The sequence below is a fragment of the Cinclus cinclus genome, chromosome 4 (genome assembly GCF_963662255.1).
Source record: "Cinclus cinclus chromosome 4, bCinCin1.1, whole genome shotgun sequence".
Lineage (NCBI taxonomy): Eukaryota > Metazoa > Chordata > Aves > Passeriformes > Cinclidae > Cinclus > Cinclus cinclus.
Window position 1 is genome coordinate 9,087,177 of NC_085049.1, and position 17,959 is coordinate 9,105,135.

General features: G+C 37.3%; 1 protein-coding gene across 7 annotated transcripts in view; it reads right to left on the bottom strand.

The window, feature by feature from the left end:
- The window catches only part of KMT2E (lysine methyltransferase 2E (inactive)), a 56,835-nt gene that overhangs the window by 36,781 nt on the left and 2,095 nt on the right, over positions 1-17,959 (bottom strand). For 5 of the 7 annotated variants that reach the window (XM_062491625.1, XM_062491626.1, XM_062491627.1 and 2 more), the window contains exon 2: positions 1,275-1,459. In XM_062491625.1, the coding sequence (XP_062347609.1) occupies positions 1,275-1,345 (71 nt within the window). In that variant the 5' untranslated portion in view covers positions 1,346-1,459. Of the gene's footprint in view, positions 1-1,274; positions 1,460-10,974; positions 11,032-13,592; positions 13,933-17,959 lie in introns of those variants that run through there. The other 2 variants (XM_062491622.1, XM_062491623.1) reach the window with 2 other exon arrangements.

Sequence of the window (17,959 nt, forward strand, 5' to 3'; positions counted from 1 at the left end):
GCAGCTCCTAACTGGGTCGCTCTGCCACAGTATCAAGCAAGTAACACTCTGTGAACTCTACCTTGCTTATACTGACAACTAAACTTATTTTAATTTCAGCACGACATGCTGTGTCTGCTAAGAATGTCAGCAACCTCAGGAATCATGACCCTCTCCAAACATAAGAGAGAGCCACAGGAATAGATAATGAAAAGAAATGTGAATGGTTCCCTAAAGTCAAAAAATTTTCTGCACCAAGGTAGCGTTCATGATATGAGAAGATAGAACAATTTTAAAAATTTTATCAAAAAATGTTGAATTGCAAATTCTTTGTTCTCTTCAAATGAACAGCACAAACCTAGAATAGCCTCATAAATAACTGGAAGCACAGCAGAGAAACATCCCTTCAAAAAGCTGTTCTAGAGTTCTGATCCAACTTTCCTTTAAAGCTTGGAAGAAAAACCACTTGCTTCTTAAACATTTACCATTCATGTTGATGCTACATGCATGGAAAGGTCTGTTTGACAAGAAACTTATCCAGTCAGAGATCAACAATACCTAAACCTTAGCCTATCAACAGTGTACAGGAGACTAGGGGGAAAAAAAATAGAACCACAACACAAAAAAAACCACACATAAACAGCAACAGCCCCTGCCCCTCAAACCTAACAAAAAAACCCACAAGCCACCCTTCTCATCCCCCAAAACCCAGAAACTCACTACATTACAGCATTTTATGCAAAGCCAGAGTTTACTGAATGCATTTCATTGGTTCTTTGTAACCCTTTATACACAGTTACTAAATGAATGATTTTCTAGTAGCTTTACAATTAGAAGTAACTTCCTGAAGACACAGTATTGGCCATTTAAGCTAGGCCTTCAATTTTCATTAAGAAATGCACCCTTGCCTTAATTACTGCTGCGTTCTTGCAGTTTAATGCACCAAATTAATTTTTCTAATGTGCGAAATAAAAAAAAATTTACAAAAGGAAACGGAAATGGCAAAATATTTGAAGTGTGGAGAAGTAAACCAAGCAGCATCTTTATTTCTCAGTCTGATAGACAAGAAAAATATGCATCTGTTGAAACATTTAGCTCCTCTCCTCTGCTCCCACAGAAGTGGAAGAAACTGACATAATGATAAAGTGACAGTTATTAATTTAAGTAAAGACTCAATGAAACTAAGGAAATTTAAAGTTTTCTCCAACTGTATTCAAAAAAACAGTAACGTAGGAAAAAATAAAAGTAAATAAAAAATAAGTAAGAAAACTTACAAATTATGTTCACATACTTACTCTGAGCCTGCAGCCATTTCCAAATAAGAAGTATCTGCTGTGTCAACCCCCAGTGGGATCACTATGCTCATGACGTTCGTTTCTGATAAATTCGATTACTACGGAGTCCTATGCATTGGTATCCAAAACACTGGGGCATGCCAGCCACAGTGCTCATTGCAAACATCTAAGTGCATCCACAAACCCTGTCAAAAACAAAACAAAGCATGCAGAAGATTAAGTCAGTTCATTTTAAACCCAGTCAATTTTATATCACGTACTTATTTTGATAAAAAAATTGCCACTCATATTCTCTCACAGTTATTTCATTGGTTTAATTTTACACTAGCAAAAGGAAAGGTAAACATTCAATCTTCTCTAAAAGTTAACTGCAAATAAACTTCTTTAAAGAGTATGATGATCATAACACCTGAACTTGAAAATATTCCAAATGGACAATCATTCCAATTCATTACTGAACACCCCAGCACAATGAGGGAAGTGCCAGAGACTCACTCACTCAATGGCAGATTTACTAAACATGAAATACATTTGCTTACTGCCCTGTGTTGTCAAAGCTCATTTCCTGTACCTTTCAGTAGAAACCTAATTAGAGAATTTTCAAGTAGGTCTCTGGCAGAGCTGTTCATTTTTGTTTTGCTCTTAAATAATTGAATATCTTAACTACAATTTAGTATTTTTTAAAAACCAAAATCATTCCATTAATTCACAATAATGATAGGAAATATTTTCCATTTCAATAAATCACCATTAGAAGATACTATGCCCATTCAGTGCCTCTTCTGGAAGAGATTTTTTTTAAAGGAGTAACATAGAAATAATCAGTAGTAGTTTTTAACTGTAGAGCAAACTACAATCTGCTTGTCTCACATGAGTGAATACAGGATCTGACCTCTATGCCAGTTACTACCAGTCCCCACCTCCCTTACTGCATAGGGCAGAACACCCAAACAAGAACAGGAGAAATGTAAACAGCTCTCAGCTAATTCACAGATTAGTAAACTAATGCACTTTTATACACTAATACAGACCAGGATTTACACATGTGACTAGGGAATTTAAGTAAAATAGCCCAGCATCTTCAGTACTTACATCATGAGTAATTGCAAACCTTCCGAAATGTCAAAGTTGCAAGACCACAAGACCACTTTGCAATGAAGCACACACCGTGCCTAATGAAGACACCCCTCACACCACAAAAATGTGGTATCTTAGCTGATGTCTACATGAGCACAATTTTGAGACCAATGTATTTTCGCTGATGTCTACATGAGCACAATTTTGAGACCAATGTATTTTCGCTGATGTCTACATGAGCACAATTTTGAGACCAATGTATTTTCACTGAATGACAGAACGTGCTGATTTGGAAGGAGCCCACCAGGACCAAGACCAACTCCCAGCCCTGCACAGCACCATTCCCAAGAGTCACACCAGCTGCACAAGAGCACTGTCAAATGCTTCTAGAGCTCTGCCAGGTTGGTGCTGTGACCACTGCCCTGTGCAGTCTGTTCAGTGCCCAACCACCCTCTGGGGGAAAAACCTTTTCCTAATACTGAACCTAAACCTCCCCTGACACAGCTCCAGGCCATGCCCTCAGGTGCTGTCTCTGTCACCACAGAGCAGAGATCAGTGCCTGCCCCTCCTCTTCCCCCCATGGGGAAGCTGTGACTGTACTGAGGTCTCCCCTTGGTCTCCCTCCAGGCTGAACAGACCCAGTGCCCTCAGCCACTCCTCACACGGCTTCTCCTCAAGGCCCTTCACCATCCTTGTTGCCCTTCTTTGGACACTCTCTAATATTTTAATGTGTTTTTTATATTGTGGTGCCCAAACCTGCCCCCAGCACTCGAGGTGAGGCTGCCCCAGTGCAGAGCAGAGGGGAGGGGACAATGCCCTCCCTTGCCCAGCTGGTGATGCTGTGCCTGAATCCCCCAGGACACGCATGGCCCTCCTGGCTGCCAGGGCACCTGACTCACGTTCAACTTGCCACTGACCAGGACCCCCAAGTCCCTTGCTGTGGTGCTGCTTTGCAGCCTCTCATTCCCCAGCCTGTCCATATATCCAGGGCTGCCCCATTCCAGGTGTAGAATCCAGCATTTTTCCTGGCTGAACTTAATTTGAACAAGTTATCCTTGCCAAACACTACAATGACAAAAAGCACAAGGTCCCGGTGAACAATGGACTTCAGACAAACACCGTGAATTAAATCTGAATTGTCTTCTTTTATTGATTAGGTCAGCACCTTCAGGACAAAGTGGCATGTACAAGACATCTCTAAAGAACAAGACAGCAGCAAGTCTTCACCTAATTTCCTAAATTTTGTAACACCAGTGAATACTGGCAATAAACTTAAGAACACGTCAAGATGTTTCAAGTACCTAAACCCACAGCTAGTTAATTCTCCTTGTAGACAGCAAAAGCTGTATTTTGGTCCTATTATGTGAGACACCAAATACAATGAACTAGAAAGCTATTGGGCCAAGTAGCCATTGGAATATTTTGCTTTCCCCATTTAAACACTGAGCATTTTCTTACTAAATACCACAAGTAACAAACCATATTACTAGCTATGCAAAATATTAGGAAAAAAACATACTATTTTCAAGAATAAGTAGCAAGAAGTTGATGCTAAATCAGAAGCAGGTATAGAAGATTTTCAGCAGAAGGCTTGAAAAAGAGGTAAGCCCCCCTAACAGTAAGTGAGCACTTATTTTCCCACCATATAGCTAACTCTACTCATAGGGCAGAACCCTGAATGGCTGCACCTACAACTCAGAGGAAAACATCAATTCACCTCATCTGCTGAAAAAGCAAGAAATTTACCCAATAACTGGAAAGAAACCATGAATTTTTAAAATCCAGGTAAATTAGGGTTAATGGCTGTTCCATTACTCCCTGCAGTGTGACCTATGCTACCAAATCATTATTCTTACTTTATGCCTCTTATTAGGCAATTCTTAAAAACAGCTTCAGTGGTTTCAATGTAGTCTTAAAAGACATATTGGACAACACTGCCTGGGATCAATATTCTCACTTAGAAAGATGCTTCTTGCACTTAAAACTTCATTTTGCTGGTGTGGCTCTTCTTAAAACATTTTCTTTAGACTCTTCTGACCAGGTAGAGCATTAGCTGTAAAATAACGCAGGCAAAAAGACCCTGGAGACTGATGGAGGTGAAGAACATGCTTAGACAGCTGTCTCATGGCCTGTGACATCTCCAAATTTACAAAAAACAACTGAGGTTACCCAATCATCATATATCCAAGTGACCTCCACTGGCAACACAGAAAGAAGAGACTTGCTTACCAAATCTGATAACCAGGTGATATTTGGGGCTCTTCTTAATGTAATGCAGAAAAAAAAGATCTGCATATCTTTTTAGAGCTATGTATAGATTGAAAATCAATGGCTAATGCATGTCCCAATTAATAACAGTGCCTGACCCAACAAATACATCACCAGTCTTGCTAAAAAACCACAACAAAAACAACAACAACAACAAAAAAAACCAACAAAACAGAGGGGGCACAGGCAAAACAAACTTCCTGTCCTATGGCAAGCTATTCAAATACAGCTCTGACAGAATTCAATCAAAAATTCTAATAGCCTGATCTACACCGAATCAAATCAGAAACTTGAGGAATCAAGATCTTTTTGCCTGAAGAGCATTAAAAAGATGTTTTATCTAAAAGGAAGTGGAACATGATTGCAATACTAACTCACTGGTTTTTACCACCTTCATCAAAAAAGCCTCTAAAAAACCCTCTTAAGCTTTTCCTCTGCCCATAGTTAAATTTGGAAGATTGAACTAAGTCACTGGCGTGCCATACCTACACAGCCAAGTTAATTCAAACACTGTTTATTATTTATGAGTAGCCATCCTCAACAAATGCCTGTAATGGGAGTGGGGGGAGATCTAGGATAAATTAATAATACTACACCCACTTACTAAACAAAACTGTGACCTTATATATACAGGCCATCCAATTATGATCACTAAAGTGATGTCAAATCTGTAATAATGGGAAATAATTATTTTCTGCCAAGTCAGAAACAGAAGTATTGTCATGACATACTAATATTCCCAGTATTTTTATAAGTTCAGAAAGAAAATAACACAACCACTGGGGAATTTTATCTATAAAGAGATTGCTTATCCTTTGAAGCTTGGTATTTTAGGTGAGTCATAAAATACTATCTGCTGTCATGATTTGGTACTTTCCAATTCCTGCAAATATCCATCTATTTCAAGTAATGATTCTTTCAGAACTCTGACAAACTGTCATCCATGGCCTTTAAGAAACTGTTTTCATAGGTTCATTCATTTCCACATCTTACTGTTTAAGAAAGTCTTCAAGCAGTACATGACTTTGAAAGATAGGAAGACCACACTGGTTTCTCCAGTTAATTTCAGGGTCCCAGAGTTAAAAGCCACTATATAAAAACTGCTAGTACAAAGTTAATCAGCTCTTTAGTGGGCAAAGTGGCTCATCTACTGTACCTTAATTGACAACAGTAGAGGCCCTCCAATTTTGTTATAGTCTATCAGTGATAGTACACTCTAAACTCTGAAAGACTTTTGGAAATCTCTTAGATTCACCAAATTCTCTCATAATCAGCCTACAGCTTTATTATATGAGAAAAAAAGCATCCTTATTAAAATAAATTTTGCCTTTAATTAGTTGCAGTAAAAACGTTTATTTTGCCCCAATAATACAATGTTCATCTTAAAACCCACACAAATTTCTGTTCAATCTGGTTAAAACATTTATCTTATGCAACCTCTTCACAGCCATCACACTTCACCATTCATTCATACTGGTTTACACTTTTAATGGCATTTCTCATCTCTAGAGAAGTCACAGGAGCTTTTTTTGGCAACAGTCACATCAAGTCTAAAATATTTAAAGCCTCACCATATTTCTCATGATCCACTTTATGACTCCAGGACACTTTAGCACAAATTAAGTGTCCTCAACAACAGAACTCTAAGAGTGTAATACATTCCAAAATATTAATCTCTGTGGCTTTGTACAGAGAACATAATTTACACATTAAAGAACAGAAAATAACTCCCACATTATCCCTAAGGTATTCCAGTAACATCATTCCAAGGTCTAACAAAGATCACATTTTCTTTCTGTTATGTCCTGCTAGGATCACGTTTGTAGTGTGATCTACCACCAATGTCACATCAGAAGAAAAAAATTAACTTTTACACTGGTACACTAAGGAGTATACCTTCTCCTCTTCAATCAGAAGGTAAGTGCATGATCTCCTGAAATTACATCAGTAATTTTAAATCTGCTAGACCCTATGCTGTATGTCTAAGAATACATAAGAATAAAGCTCCCATCTCAATGCACACATACAAAACTTCTACAAAAAATCAATGACAAGAGATGGTGGCAACACCAGTGACAACTTATTTGTCTTAAACATAAAAAAATCCTAAAGAGACATTAATATATTAAGACAGTATTATTACTTACAGTAATATTATTATTACAATGTGGCAAGGAGTTTTTGTTTGTTGGGAATTTTTTAACCATGTTTACATCTAATACTACAAAAACCAAAGACAAAAAAAAAATTAATGAAAGCTGTTTTTACTGCTCTTCTTCACATCTCTGACAGCTTTTTACACAGTGTCACTGTTCCTCGTTTCTCCCTTCCCACGAATCAGTTTTCAGATTGTCGTCATGTGACATATACAAGAAGCAAAAAGCACACAAAAGTTAGAGAAATACATTTACTATAGAAGTTAGGAACAGAATTTAAAGCAACTTGAAACTTAACATTTGTTTTCTAACTTATAAAGGGACATAACTGGAATAATCAATTAAGCTTACAGTTAAGATTATATCCTACCTCAAACATAAGAATCTTCCCACACACACAGAAGAGTACACTAACTTAAGTACATGGATTGTTAGATCAGTTCAAGTTTCTCACATCACTAGGCATTACAAAAATGCTGAATAGTTTTGTTCCTGTTTTTATGACTTCAACATACATGTAAAGTCCTTCAATATTTTTTTTCTGCAGTTACCAGTCGTCAACAATTATGAGACAAAAAAACCCAGTTATTAGATGGTTTAGATGGTTTCAAGATTTCAGAGATTTCATCACAGGATGCCTCTGCAAAGAGAATTACCAGGATCTCTAAACTCAGAGGTTTAAAGAGAAAAATCTAATTCTAATCTAATCTAATTAGGCTATTTCATTAGATGCCACAGTGCTGGTTATTTACATTTTATACTGGTGCATACAACTTCACCATGAAGTCCTCAACTAATGTCACTACAGAAATATTGATACACTAACCAAATTACCATCTCTATACTGTGTCTACACTGTATTTTCACAAGGTCCATAAACAAAAACCCACACAAATGGAGTTGAAGAAAGACTAACCAAAACCTTCTAACCTATCTACATATGACAACTATCTTCCCTTAAAATCAAAATTATATAGCTTGAAATATGTATTACAAAATACGTGAAGGTGAAAGCAGTTATTTCCCCATATGCAGTAAACTGAGTAACTGAAATGGTAAAGAATGATTGGCAGTCCCCCCTTTGTAGGCCAGACCACCTACAAAGTTACATGGTTTCCCAATTTACCCAGTTCACCTCACCTTTACTCAGAGCTTATTTCCCTTGAACACAAGCACAGAACTTTTGCTAAACTGTGAGTACTGGTAAACCCCTTCCCTCACACCTTTAGATCCAAGCAAGGAATGACTAACTATTTCCTGGAGCAATATTAAGTATCAGAACACACACAGTATATATGAAGGCTCATTTTCATGAGAGGTATACAAATCTTAAGGGTATCAACTTGAAGCAACAAATGAAATTGCTGAACAGTCAACCTTCTCTTCAAGCACTGACCAAGGAAGAAGAGAAAGAAGAGTTACAGATAAAAAAATACTTCAGTGTTAAAACAAACTATCTGCATGACAGTCCTGAGTCAAGCAAGACCTTTCAGTTTAATACAATGCTAACCTGGTTGTTACTTCAAGTCAACTTGAATGTAGAAATGTTCTACAGCACTAAGACCAAACCAAAACTCTTAACTTCCATTTGCTCCCAGTAGAAAATCCACCCTACTGTGAATCCAGGTTGGCTCCAAAGTTACAAAGGATCACTACAAACTGATTGTTGTTTCCCACATCAGAAGGTCTTTCATGCAAGATGCAAAGATTTCCAAGATTGTATCACTGCCTTCACACCTCTGCTGACTCCTGCATATTTTATTGTTATTTGCTGATACAAAGTCATCTCAGGTAATGGATGACCAAAAGGTAGTATTCTGTTTTACTGTATTTTATTACCTCACCAGGCATCTTCTATGCATACACTGCATTTATTGAGAATGCAATCTAAACATTCTCCTCCTCCCTCCAATTACATCATATGTGTACACACATTTTGCAATCATGAGCAAAAGCCATTCTTGTCATATTTTCCTTGAGATTTACAGGCCAATAACTTTAACCCATGGTCATGGGAACCACCCTTGACTACAAGAAATCCAAAATACAGGACCTAAGGAAAGTTGATGCACCTATGCCCTAGCACAATATATACAGGAGAAATCTAACTAAAAATGCAACTATCAATATTTTGTCAGAGTCCACAAACACAGAGTGAAAACTAATGTCCTGAACTGTCACAAGGTCAACAAACTAAGCTTTACTACCTGGCTTTCCTATCCACAGGATTTTTTCCCCTCTGGAATCTTTTTGTTTGTTTTTGGTTTAGGAGGTGTGTGTATGTTGGGTTTGTTTGATTTTTTAACTTTATTTTTAATTGGGAAAGGAAAAAGAGAGATTTAAAGAAAATTTCATTAAATAAAATCATGCTTTTCTGAACTGCTGCTTTCTACTACTGCTCTGAGTATACAAGTCTAACAAGAGTAACAAGAATTAGATTATTTTCAAAATTATCAAGAGAAAGTGGCATTTTAATGGTACACTCTAGATATCCTTCAAATAATGAACTATACTGTGCACATGCATACATGTATATGCTTGTATCAACACATAAATATGGAAAAAATATGCAGCATATATACACATACCATAAATAACTGTATAATGTAATCAATATTTATTCATTGCTGTCTGTTTCTCAGGAGGTAACACGCCTTTAATCACACCTAGAAGCAGAATACATGAATAAATGACTAATCTTACATACAAGGAAGTTTTGTCTGTTTCTCCTAACATGCTCTGTAACTGTACAGACTTTCCTAAGAGATTAGGATGGATATCCAACTTCCAGATGTTACACCACTGCAGTTGCAGCAAGAACTGTGCAGGCTTAGAAACAACTGCAAGTCCAAATTCAAATTTGCTATTATTTGCTGCTTTCTATGGTAACCTAACAGGTAAGTTAGCAGTTTACGTCTAATTTGTGCTGAGACAGAAAAAAAAAGGCAGAGTAGGAAAAATAAGACCTAGTAGGCACACTCAAATATACAAATTAAGACCTATTAATGACCAACTCCTGCAAATCATATGGAAGAAACAACTTGTTCTAGAAGAAATCTAGTATTTGAAGCATGTACTCAAACATTCCCACTGATTTAATGTTCTCTATATCCCTCTCAGCAATATCTTCTTCCTCATCACAATATTAACTGCTTCTAGCCTCACTCACAAGCCTCTAAATAATCTCCTATGCTGCTCAGGGTCACCTACACACTTGTCAGTACTCATGTCAATCTAATCTCCTCCTCACACGCCCTGTCAGACAGACAAAAATCCAAAAAAGTACCTGCTATGGCTGGTGTGAAGTCACACATGACAGACAATGGCTAAAATCATTATGTTTTCTCTCCCCGTTTCTCTCAGGGCATTGCTCACAGCTTCTCCCATCTCCTTCTGGATTTCCAGTAAGCTTCAGAGATCAAGGCTACTAAATTCCTAGCTCTGAGAAATTTCTGGTTGTACTGACACAGACACAACCTAATTATCAGACCAACTTATTTAAGAAAGGCTGCTGTTACAACCAACTACAAAGCAAGACTCCTCCTCCAACTCTGCTTTTAAAATAGTGCCAAAAAGTATGATTTACTAGCACAGAATCACAGAATGGCTTGGGTTGGAAGGGACCTGAAAGATCATCCAGTTCCAACAGCACTGGACACCTCTGCTACCAAGTTGCTCAGGGTCCCCATCCAACCTGGGCTCCAACACTTCCAGTGACGGGACATCCACAGCTTCTCTGCGCAGCCTGTTGCAGCTTATGAAAATCCTGGGGCAAATGCAGGATTTTACATTCAACAAACACCACAGTCACGTTTGGAATGACACCCAAACTTTATGAATTGGTCAGAGTTTAGTATCTAAAACAGAGAAATAAAATCCCCTGCCTCCTTCATCCAAGATTTATGCAAAAAAGCTTAAGTTTCCATCAGGTAACAAGGTTTCCATCAGTACACAGGTTGTAACATGCACCACACAGACTCCAGTCTGCACAAAGCAAGCCACACTTAAGTACAAAGCAAGAGTCGGTCTGCCAGTTTAGCCAAACCTCTGCTATACACCAAAGCTGCTTTCCACAGGACATAAGCTACTTTCCCTGTCTGGTCCAATAGTGCTGCTCTTGCTTATTCTGTGAGTGAAAGCAAGGTCTCTTCCTCAAATAATTTGTGTCAGTCTCTTAAAACATGAAGACTTGCCCTTACCTCTTCTCTCTCTTCACTCCTTTTCTTCTCTCAGGGGAAGTTAGACAAAATATGGGACTAGGAAGAGAAAAAGAATGAGTGGTAGAAGGGAAATAAAGGTAAAAGCAGTTACAGAAAGAATAAGGATTAGTTTACTGAACATGAATCAATCAAAGAAGCAGTAAGCGGAGATATACTAATGCACACCATGCTTACAGATTTCAGATTTTCTATTTGCAGAACTGAACACCCAGGATTGAAAATTAACTGTCAATTGCTTGACGTCTTTAAGTTACTGAACACTTGCTATACTTCTGAAAATAAATCACACCAAAAAAGAGGCCTAGCCATTCAAAAACCATCGATTATTGAACTGGAGAGCAAAGGAACTGTAAAATACAAAACAAGTACAGCACATGAAGAGGAGTAAAATTATTTTTTCATAGCAATATTGCTTATTGCTTGGAGAAGTACGTATTAGCTACCCAACATTAGCCTGTTATAGTCTATCACTGAGAAAAGTAAAAGGCCTTTAAAGAAAAATTCAAAGGCCAAGAATGCTAATAAAGTAGCTTCCCAGTAAAAATATCTTGGGTTTATGTCATTTCTTGCGTCAACTATTTTATTGCAAATAAGTATTTCTCCATGTAGCACAAAATGATAAAAAGATGTTGATTAAACTTAAGACAAACTGCCTGTATGTGACTTAGCAATTACTCTTGAAGAAAACATTTCACCTTTTACCTTACACTATTATTCTTCACAAATATCCTAAAATATGAAGGCTTTCTACAAGTATATACAGTTCACATTCTGTAATAATACTCTAAATTGACATCTACAACTGTATGGGCTAAGTCTATTTATTTTTTATTAAATATAACAATTCAGTCACCAATATTCCTCCCAACAAGTATAGGTTTTGGGGTGAAAAAATACGTAGCTAAAAACAGATATTGGTATTGCCTTCAACACTACCAGCATTTTGTGGGCTTCACAATACCAAATAAAAAAAAAATATTTTTTTCTATGTTGCTTAATAAGACCTGGGAGTCTACTGCAATTATTAGCTAACTACTACACAAGATGTAAATTCTTTTGGCTTATTTCAAGTCTGACTTCAGCTAAGCATGTTTTTGTTTTGATATATTTTCACTTATATAGATTTCAAAAACTAGCTCCTCTTTTTTATCTGTGGCATTTGATTCACCTAAATAGCTCCAACTGCTTCTACTTTTACTCATGGAAACAATTTGTAGACATTCACCTAACTGCTACACTTAGGTCCAGGAATCTAAACACAAGCAAGTCAGAAAGTCACATTCTTTCAAACACAAACTTTTAATTCTTTCTGGCAGTTAGAAGAACTCCATTGTGCAATTTTAACTACAGTTCAACCTGGACTATATCTTTTGGTAACAATCTGGCTGTGTTTCACTGTTCTTTACAAAAACTTGAGGAAGACGCTAGCAAGAAAAAACGAGGGAACAGATGGAGGGACTATTTCATATTCAAGGACACACAAAAAATAAAGAAGTGTAAGATCCAAAGATCCTTCTTACTTTCAATAAAACAAAACCTAATTTATTTTCAATGGCAATTATTTTGCAAAACTATATTGTCTGTGTTAAGTTTGATTCCATGCATTTGAACTCTTTAGCTTTGTGTTTTCAATGGAAGTTTCAGTATGCTTTTCAACTGTAGTAACAGAGAGAGAAAATACCTGATCTTTAAATAAGCACAAAGAAATTCTGCCCAGCAATGGAAGTTCAACAAATAGCTTTAATTTTCACTACTACTGCCACACAGAAGAAAACAAAAAGGAGTGTTTGGCTTTTGTCTTTCAGCACAAGAGATATTACTGGAAACTAAGATAGAGAATAAACACTTAGAAGACCGCCCCCCCCCCCCCCCCCAACACAGGCATCCATAAAAATCCTTCATAATATCAAAAATACTAAAGATTCACATCAAATGCTCCTATCCAAAGCAAACAAAAAAAATCAGCAGCATTACTTGGTAAGTATTTGAGGGAGGAACCTTACCCTTATCATCAGTAAAATGACTACTGTATTGTTTATGAATTATATATAAAGTATTCATGTTTCTTTCACAGTTCTAGAATGATAGGTTTGGAAACCAAAGGACACATGTAATCACTCTGTACCTTCCTCAAAAGTTATATACATAAAGTTGCTGTAATTGTCAAGTCTTCAGTTTAAGCAGAACTGACTAAACCACTCCTTACTAGAAAGCTTTCTTTAAACCAATATTTAAAACAGGATTAACCATCTAGACTGGAATATCATCTGTCTTGTGATACAGTTCAACTCATTATAACCATTCTAACTAGAAGTTAGGTCCCTCTGTCTACTCAAGGCAAGCTAAGAGCATCACCAACTGCCAAAAATATCTTCAGCCCTATCAATTTAGGAGAGTCAAAGAGTAATGAACAACAAACAAATTTAAATATGCAGAACACTTCAAGGTAAAAGACCCAAATCTACCATTCTATATACAACTTGAAATTCCTGAGTGGCAAATCCAGGCTATTAGTTTTATCAGTTTCTGTGACTGATAGATAACTGTTCAGCACAACATCTTTAAACCAGAGAGAGGCATGAATGTGATGGACAGACCATTTGGTGACTAAGGAACTGGATGCATGGCTGCACTAGAACGAGTAGCAGCCTGTCAAGCTCCATGTCAAAGTGGAGACAAGTGATGAGTGGCATTTCTCACAAAGCTATTGGGACCATGGCTGTTTAAAACCTTTGTTGGTGACATGGATTAAACACACTCTCACAAGTCTGTGTATGACATGAAGTTCTGTGGGGTGGCCAACACACAGGAGGGAAGGGATATCATCCAGAAGGACCCTGCCAGGCTTGAGAGGTGAACCCATGGAGTTCAATACAGCCAAGTGCAAGGTGCTGCACACGTGTCAGGGAAGCACAAGTACAGACTGGGCAGAGTGGGTGGAGAAAGAGCCTTGAGGAGGACAGAGGCTTGCAGGTGCTGGTTGAGGAACAGCAGGACACAACTTGGCAGTGTGCACTCTCAGCTCAGAAAGCCAACCATGCCCTGGGCTACAGCAAAAGCAGAGTGGGCAGCAGGTCAAGGGAGGTGATTTTGCTCCTCTGCTCCACTTGCAAGAAATCCCACCTGGAGATCTTTGTCTAGCTCTGGGGTCTGCAACACAAGAAAGAAATGGACCTTTTGGAGTAGATCCAAAGGAGGTCACAAAGACAATCCAGAGGCCTAAGCACTCTCCTACATAGGCTGAGAGAACAGGGATTCAGCCTGGAGAAGAGAAGGCTCCAAATGCCACAATGAGGCCTTTCAGTACCTAGAGGGGGCTTACAAAAAAAGAGGGAGAGTGACTTTTTACATGAGTAGATAGTAACAGGACAAGGGGGAACAGTTTTAAACTAAAAGGTGAGAGATTTAGATTAGATGGTAGGAAAAAATTCCATGCAGTGAGGGTGCTGAGGCACTAGAAACAGGTTGCTCAGGGAAGCAGGGCATGTCCTATTCCTGGAAGCTCAAGGCCAGACTTTGATGAGGCTTTGAGCACCCTGGCCTGTGGAAGATGTCCCTGCCCATGGCACAGGCGTTGGAACAAAGTGGTTTTGAAGGTCCCTTCCTACTCACACCATTATATGATAAGGGGGCCAACAACAGATTATATGGCTTTCTTCTTAAGTTGCAATATAAAGTACAATAATGTCATTAAAATTTAGTCTTATCGTCTTGTCTTTGAACTTGATGACAATTTACTTCTGTGATGAAGATATAAAAGTGAATGATTACCTAGATTATGACTGTATAAAATACAAAAAATGCAACTACAAATGAGAATATACTAAAAGAAAGCTTTCCTTAACCTGAGCCTGAATATGAAATTTTAGTATCTACACTATCCAAGTGCAAACTTGAAACTCTAAAACTAGGAACAATACTACTTTGGCAAGTGCCTGATTTGCAGAATTACTGATTCTTCAAAGTCTCACTTAGGTTTTACAGCACTGGATCTCCATCTAAGCAGTGTATGAACTACCACCTGAATCAAGAGGTAGCATTTTGGTAATACAATACACAAAAGTCACAAATATTCTACTCACACAGGATGCTATGTGTGCTACTATAATACATATACTAGAATATATAATATATTCTTCATATGCACTTTTGAAACACATAACTTGAATGGACACTGATTTACTATAGTTCTTACTCTTATTTTAATTTTGAAAAATAAGACATAAAACCACTTATATTCTGTGCAGTAAAACTGTCTTCAAAGGTTTACAGATAGTCTTATTAAAATTTTCTAACAATCAACACAGCTTAAATCTTGCCTGTTTCATTAAGATTTGCAAGAGGAAATAAAAATAATCTCAGTATCTCCTAGCAAGTATATGAAACCCTGAAAAGGCTCCTTTTAAGTACTTATTTGTTATGCCTTAAAGGTTAACAGCAGGTTTTCTTCAAACACAACTACAGCAAGTTTCTTCTGTAATGTGAAGGTCATGAGGAGAATTTTGGATCCTCAAAGACAATGTTTTGTGGGAACAACTCCTCTGTTACTAAGAAAATGTGAACACTGAAGTAGACAGAAATATCCACCTTGCACCATATTCAAAAGCCCACTACAATTAATATTTTAAATAATCCAGAATTCGGAAGCATGGAATTGAGAGTTTTTTCCCTAATCCACACTGCACAACTCTGGAACCTTTTTTTCCCCCAGAGATACCTTAAGTGTCACTCAGCAATAAATCAGAACTATTTGCACAGTGGAAACACTTAAACAGAGCACCTGTTGAAAAAACACTGTCCAAAAAAATCTGCTTTTGAGAGATTCACAAATGCTCATTTGTATGGAAGTCATGAGGCAAATAACATAGATGCACTTCTTTAGGATCTCTGCAGAAGCCTGAATTGGGTTCTATTTTACATCTTCACCCATCTATATCCCTCCCACTACATTTTGTTAGAATGTCACATGACAACAGCAAAATACTTTCATTAAACCTTCATGTACATTAATCTGCTTAGAACAATACCACGATTCCACAATTACATACACCACTCCTTAACTCAGTCCCACAAATAGTCCTTACTAAAATTAGTTTTAGCGTGCATGCAAAATTAAGTGTCCTTAGACAAAACAAAATCAGAACTGGAGAAACACTCCAGCCTTCAGCATGACACTGATTTCTGTATCTCTGCTGCTTTCCAGCAGAACTTTAGTAGTTGTGTATGCTGATACTGTCCAAGAGAAAGCAGGAGTTGCACTACCTCAAAGTAACCTGAAGAGGTTACTTAATCCTAAGAGCAACTTTCCCTAGATTTAGTCTAAAGAGTCAGTATTATTTCCCCTCCGGAATTTCCCAGACAGCAAAAACACTCACTCAAAAGGCTAAGTGACAATTAAGCAAATTTTTCCTTCAGATATGAAAACCTTCAAGATACATAAATGGTTTCATAACTCCAATACATACTACTGCATTTGTAACACAATGTTTGTGGAACAGACACATGTAAAAAAAGAAGGAATTTACATTTCAAACCTTCCCTCTTTCAAGAAGTTTGTGTTAGTTTTGGGGGAGTGGGAGTATTTCATTCTTTATGACTACATAAATAAAAACACCAATGGAGTTTAAAAATAAAAGTAAAATTTGTTTTATAGTCTCATCTCCTTAAAACAAACCACAGATCTGTTTTTACAGATGGAGAAACTGAGTCACGAAGGCAAACTGACTCATTAAAACTCATACAGGAAAAACTATGGAAGATCTCTGAACTCCCAAGAGGTTCTTAGTGCATAAAGTAAGCTGCAAAATTTGAATTTTTTTGGGGGGGGTTATTTCATTGTCCTTCCCCAAACACTTTAAATACTTTTTGTAAAGTGCATGAAGTTATTTTCCTCTAATTGTCAATCAGATATCTGCTTGAGAACATGACAGAGGCCAAGAAGAGCTGCAGACTGTACAGCATCAAGAACAGGAACTTTCAACTGAAGGCAAAGAAAGAAAAAAGGCAAAAGGTTTCCATAAAGGCCCATATACTCTTTAAAGTCTTGCTCCTGCACTTTTAAATAAAGAGAATAAGACATGGTTTAGGGGAAAAAATGTATTTCTATAAATAAAGAAGATGGGAGTGCACATTACTGGAGAATTAACAAAATCACTCAGCCTTTGGCCTCAAAACACACAAAAGGCATGCATTAACAACACCCTCAAAGTCTAACTACCTTACTGTTCAACTTCAGGTATACCTTAAATCCCACATCAGTGCTCCTAAATGGTATTCAAATTAAAATTCGTCAGAGACTGAACACTGCTTTGCCACTTCAATACCTCACTTTTGATTGCTTAAATCCAGAAGGTTCTAAAGCTATACTGGAACAGGAACTCATATCTCATTAATTTAAAGGATGAGATTAAACACCGGCATTAAAAAAAAAAGGTGAAAATTTATATTTTCTTATTGTTGCTTAAATCATACAATTTGCAGCCTCTATAGTGTGTATCAGAGTATACTACACCAACTACCAAATAATGAATCCTTGTGACCTCCCTTCCCCCCACTCAAACATATTTATAGTGGTGATACTAAAAGGTTCATATTTCATTTAGGAAAAAAATTAGAGGTTACAAACCACACCTTCCCTTAGTACTTGTATGTATATTATCACATCTATAATTTATATAGCAATATACAACATAAACTGAAGAAAAAATGTAATGCCAAGATTACATGGCAATAGAAGAAATTCCACGTCTTTACATAAAGTAACAGGTTATAATCTCGCACGCATTATTCCTTTAAGTTCATTTTGTATTCTCATACTATGAATACATGGAATTACTACACCGATGTGCAGTGAAGGTATTTCCTGGAAGATGAACATGACATTCACGAATGTGCTCCCACAAAGAATTTAGCTGGCTTAGTGATCCTAATCCACTACTCGCGTTGATAAATATTACTGATTTTA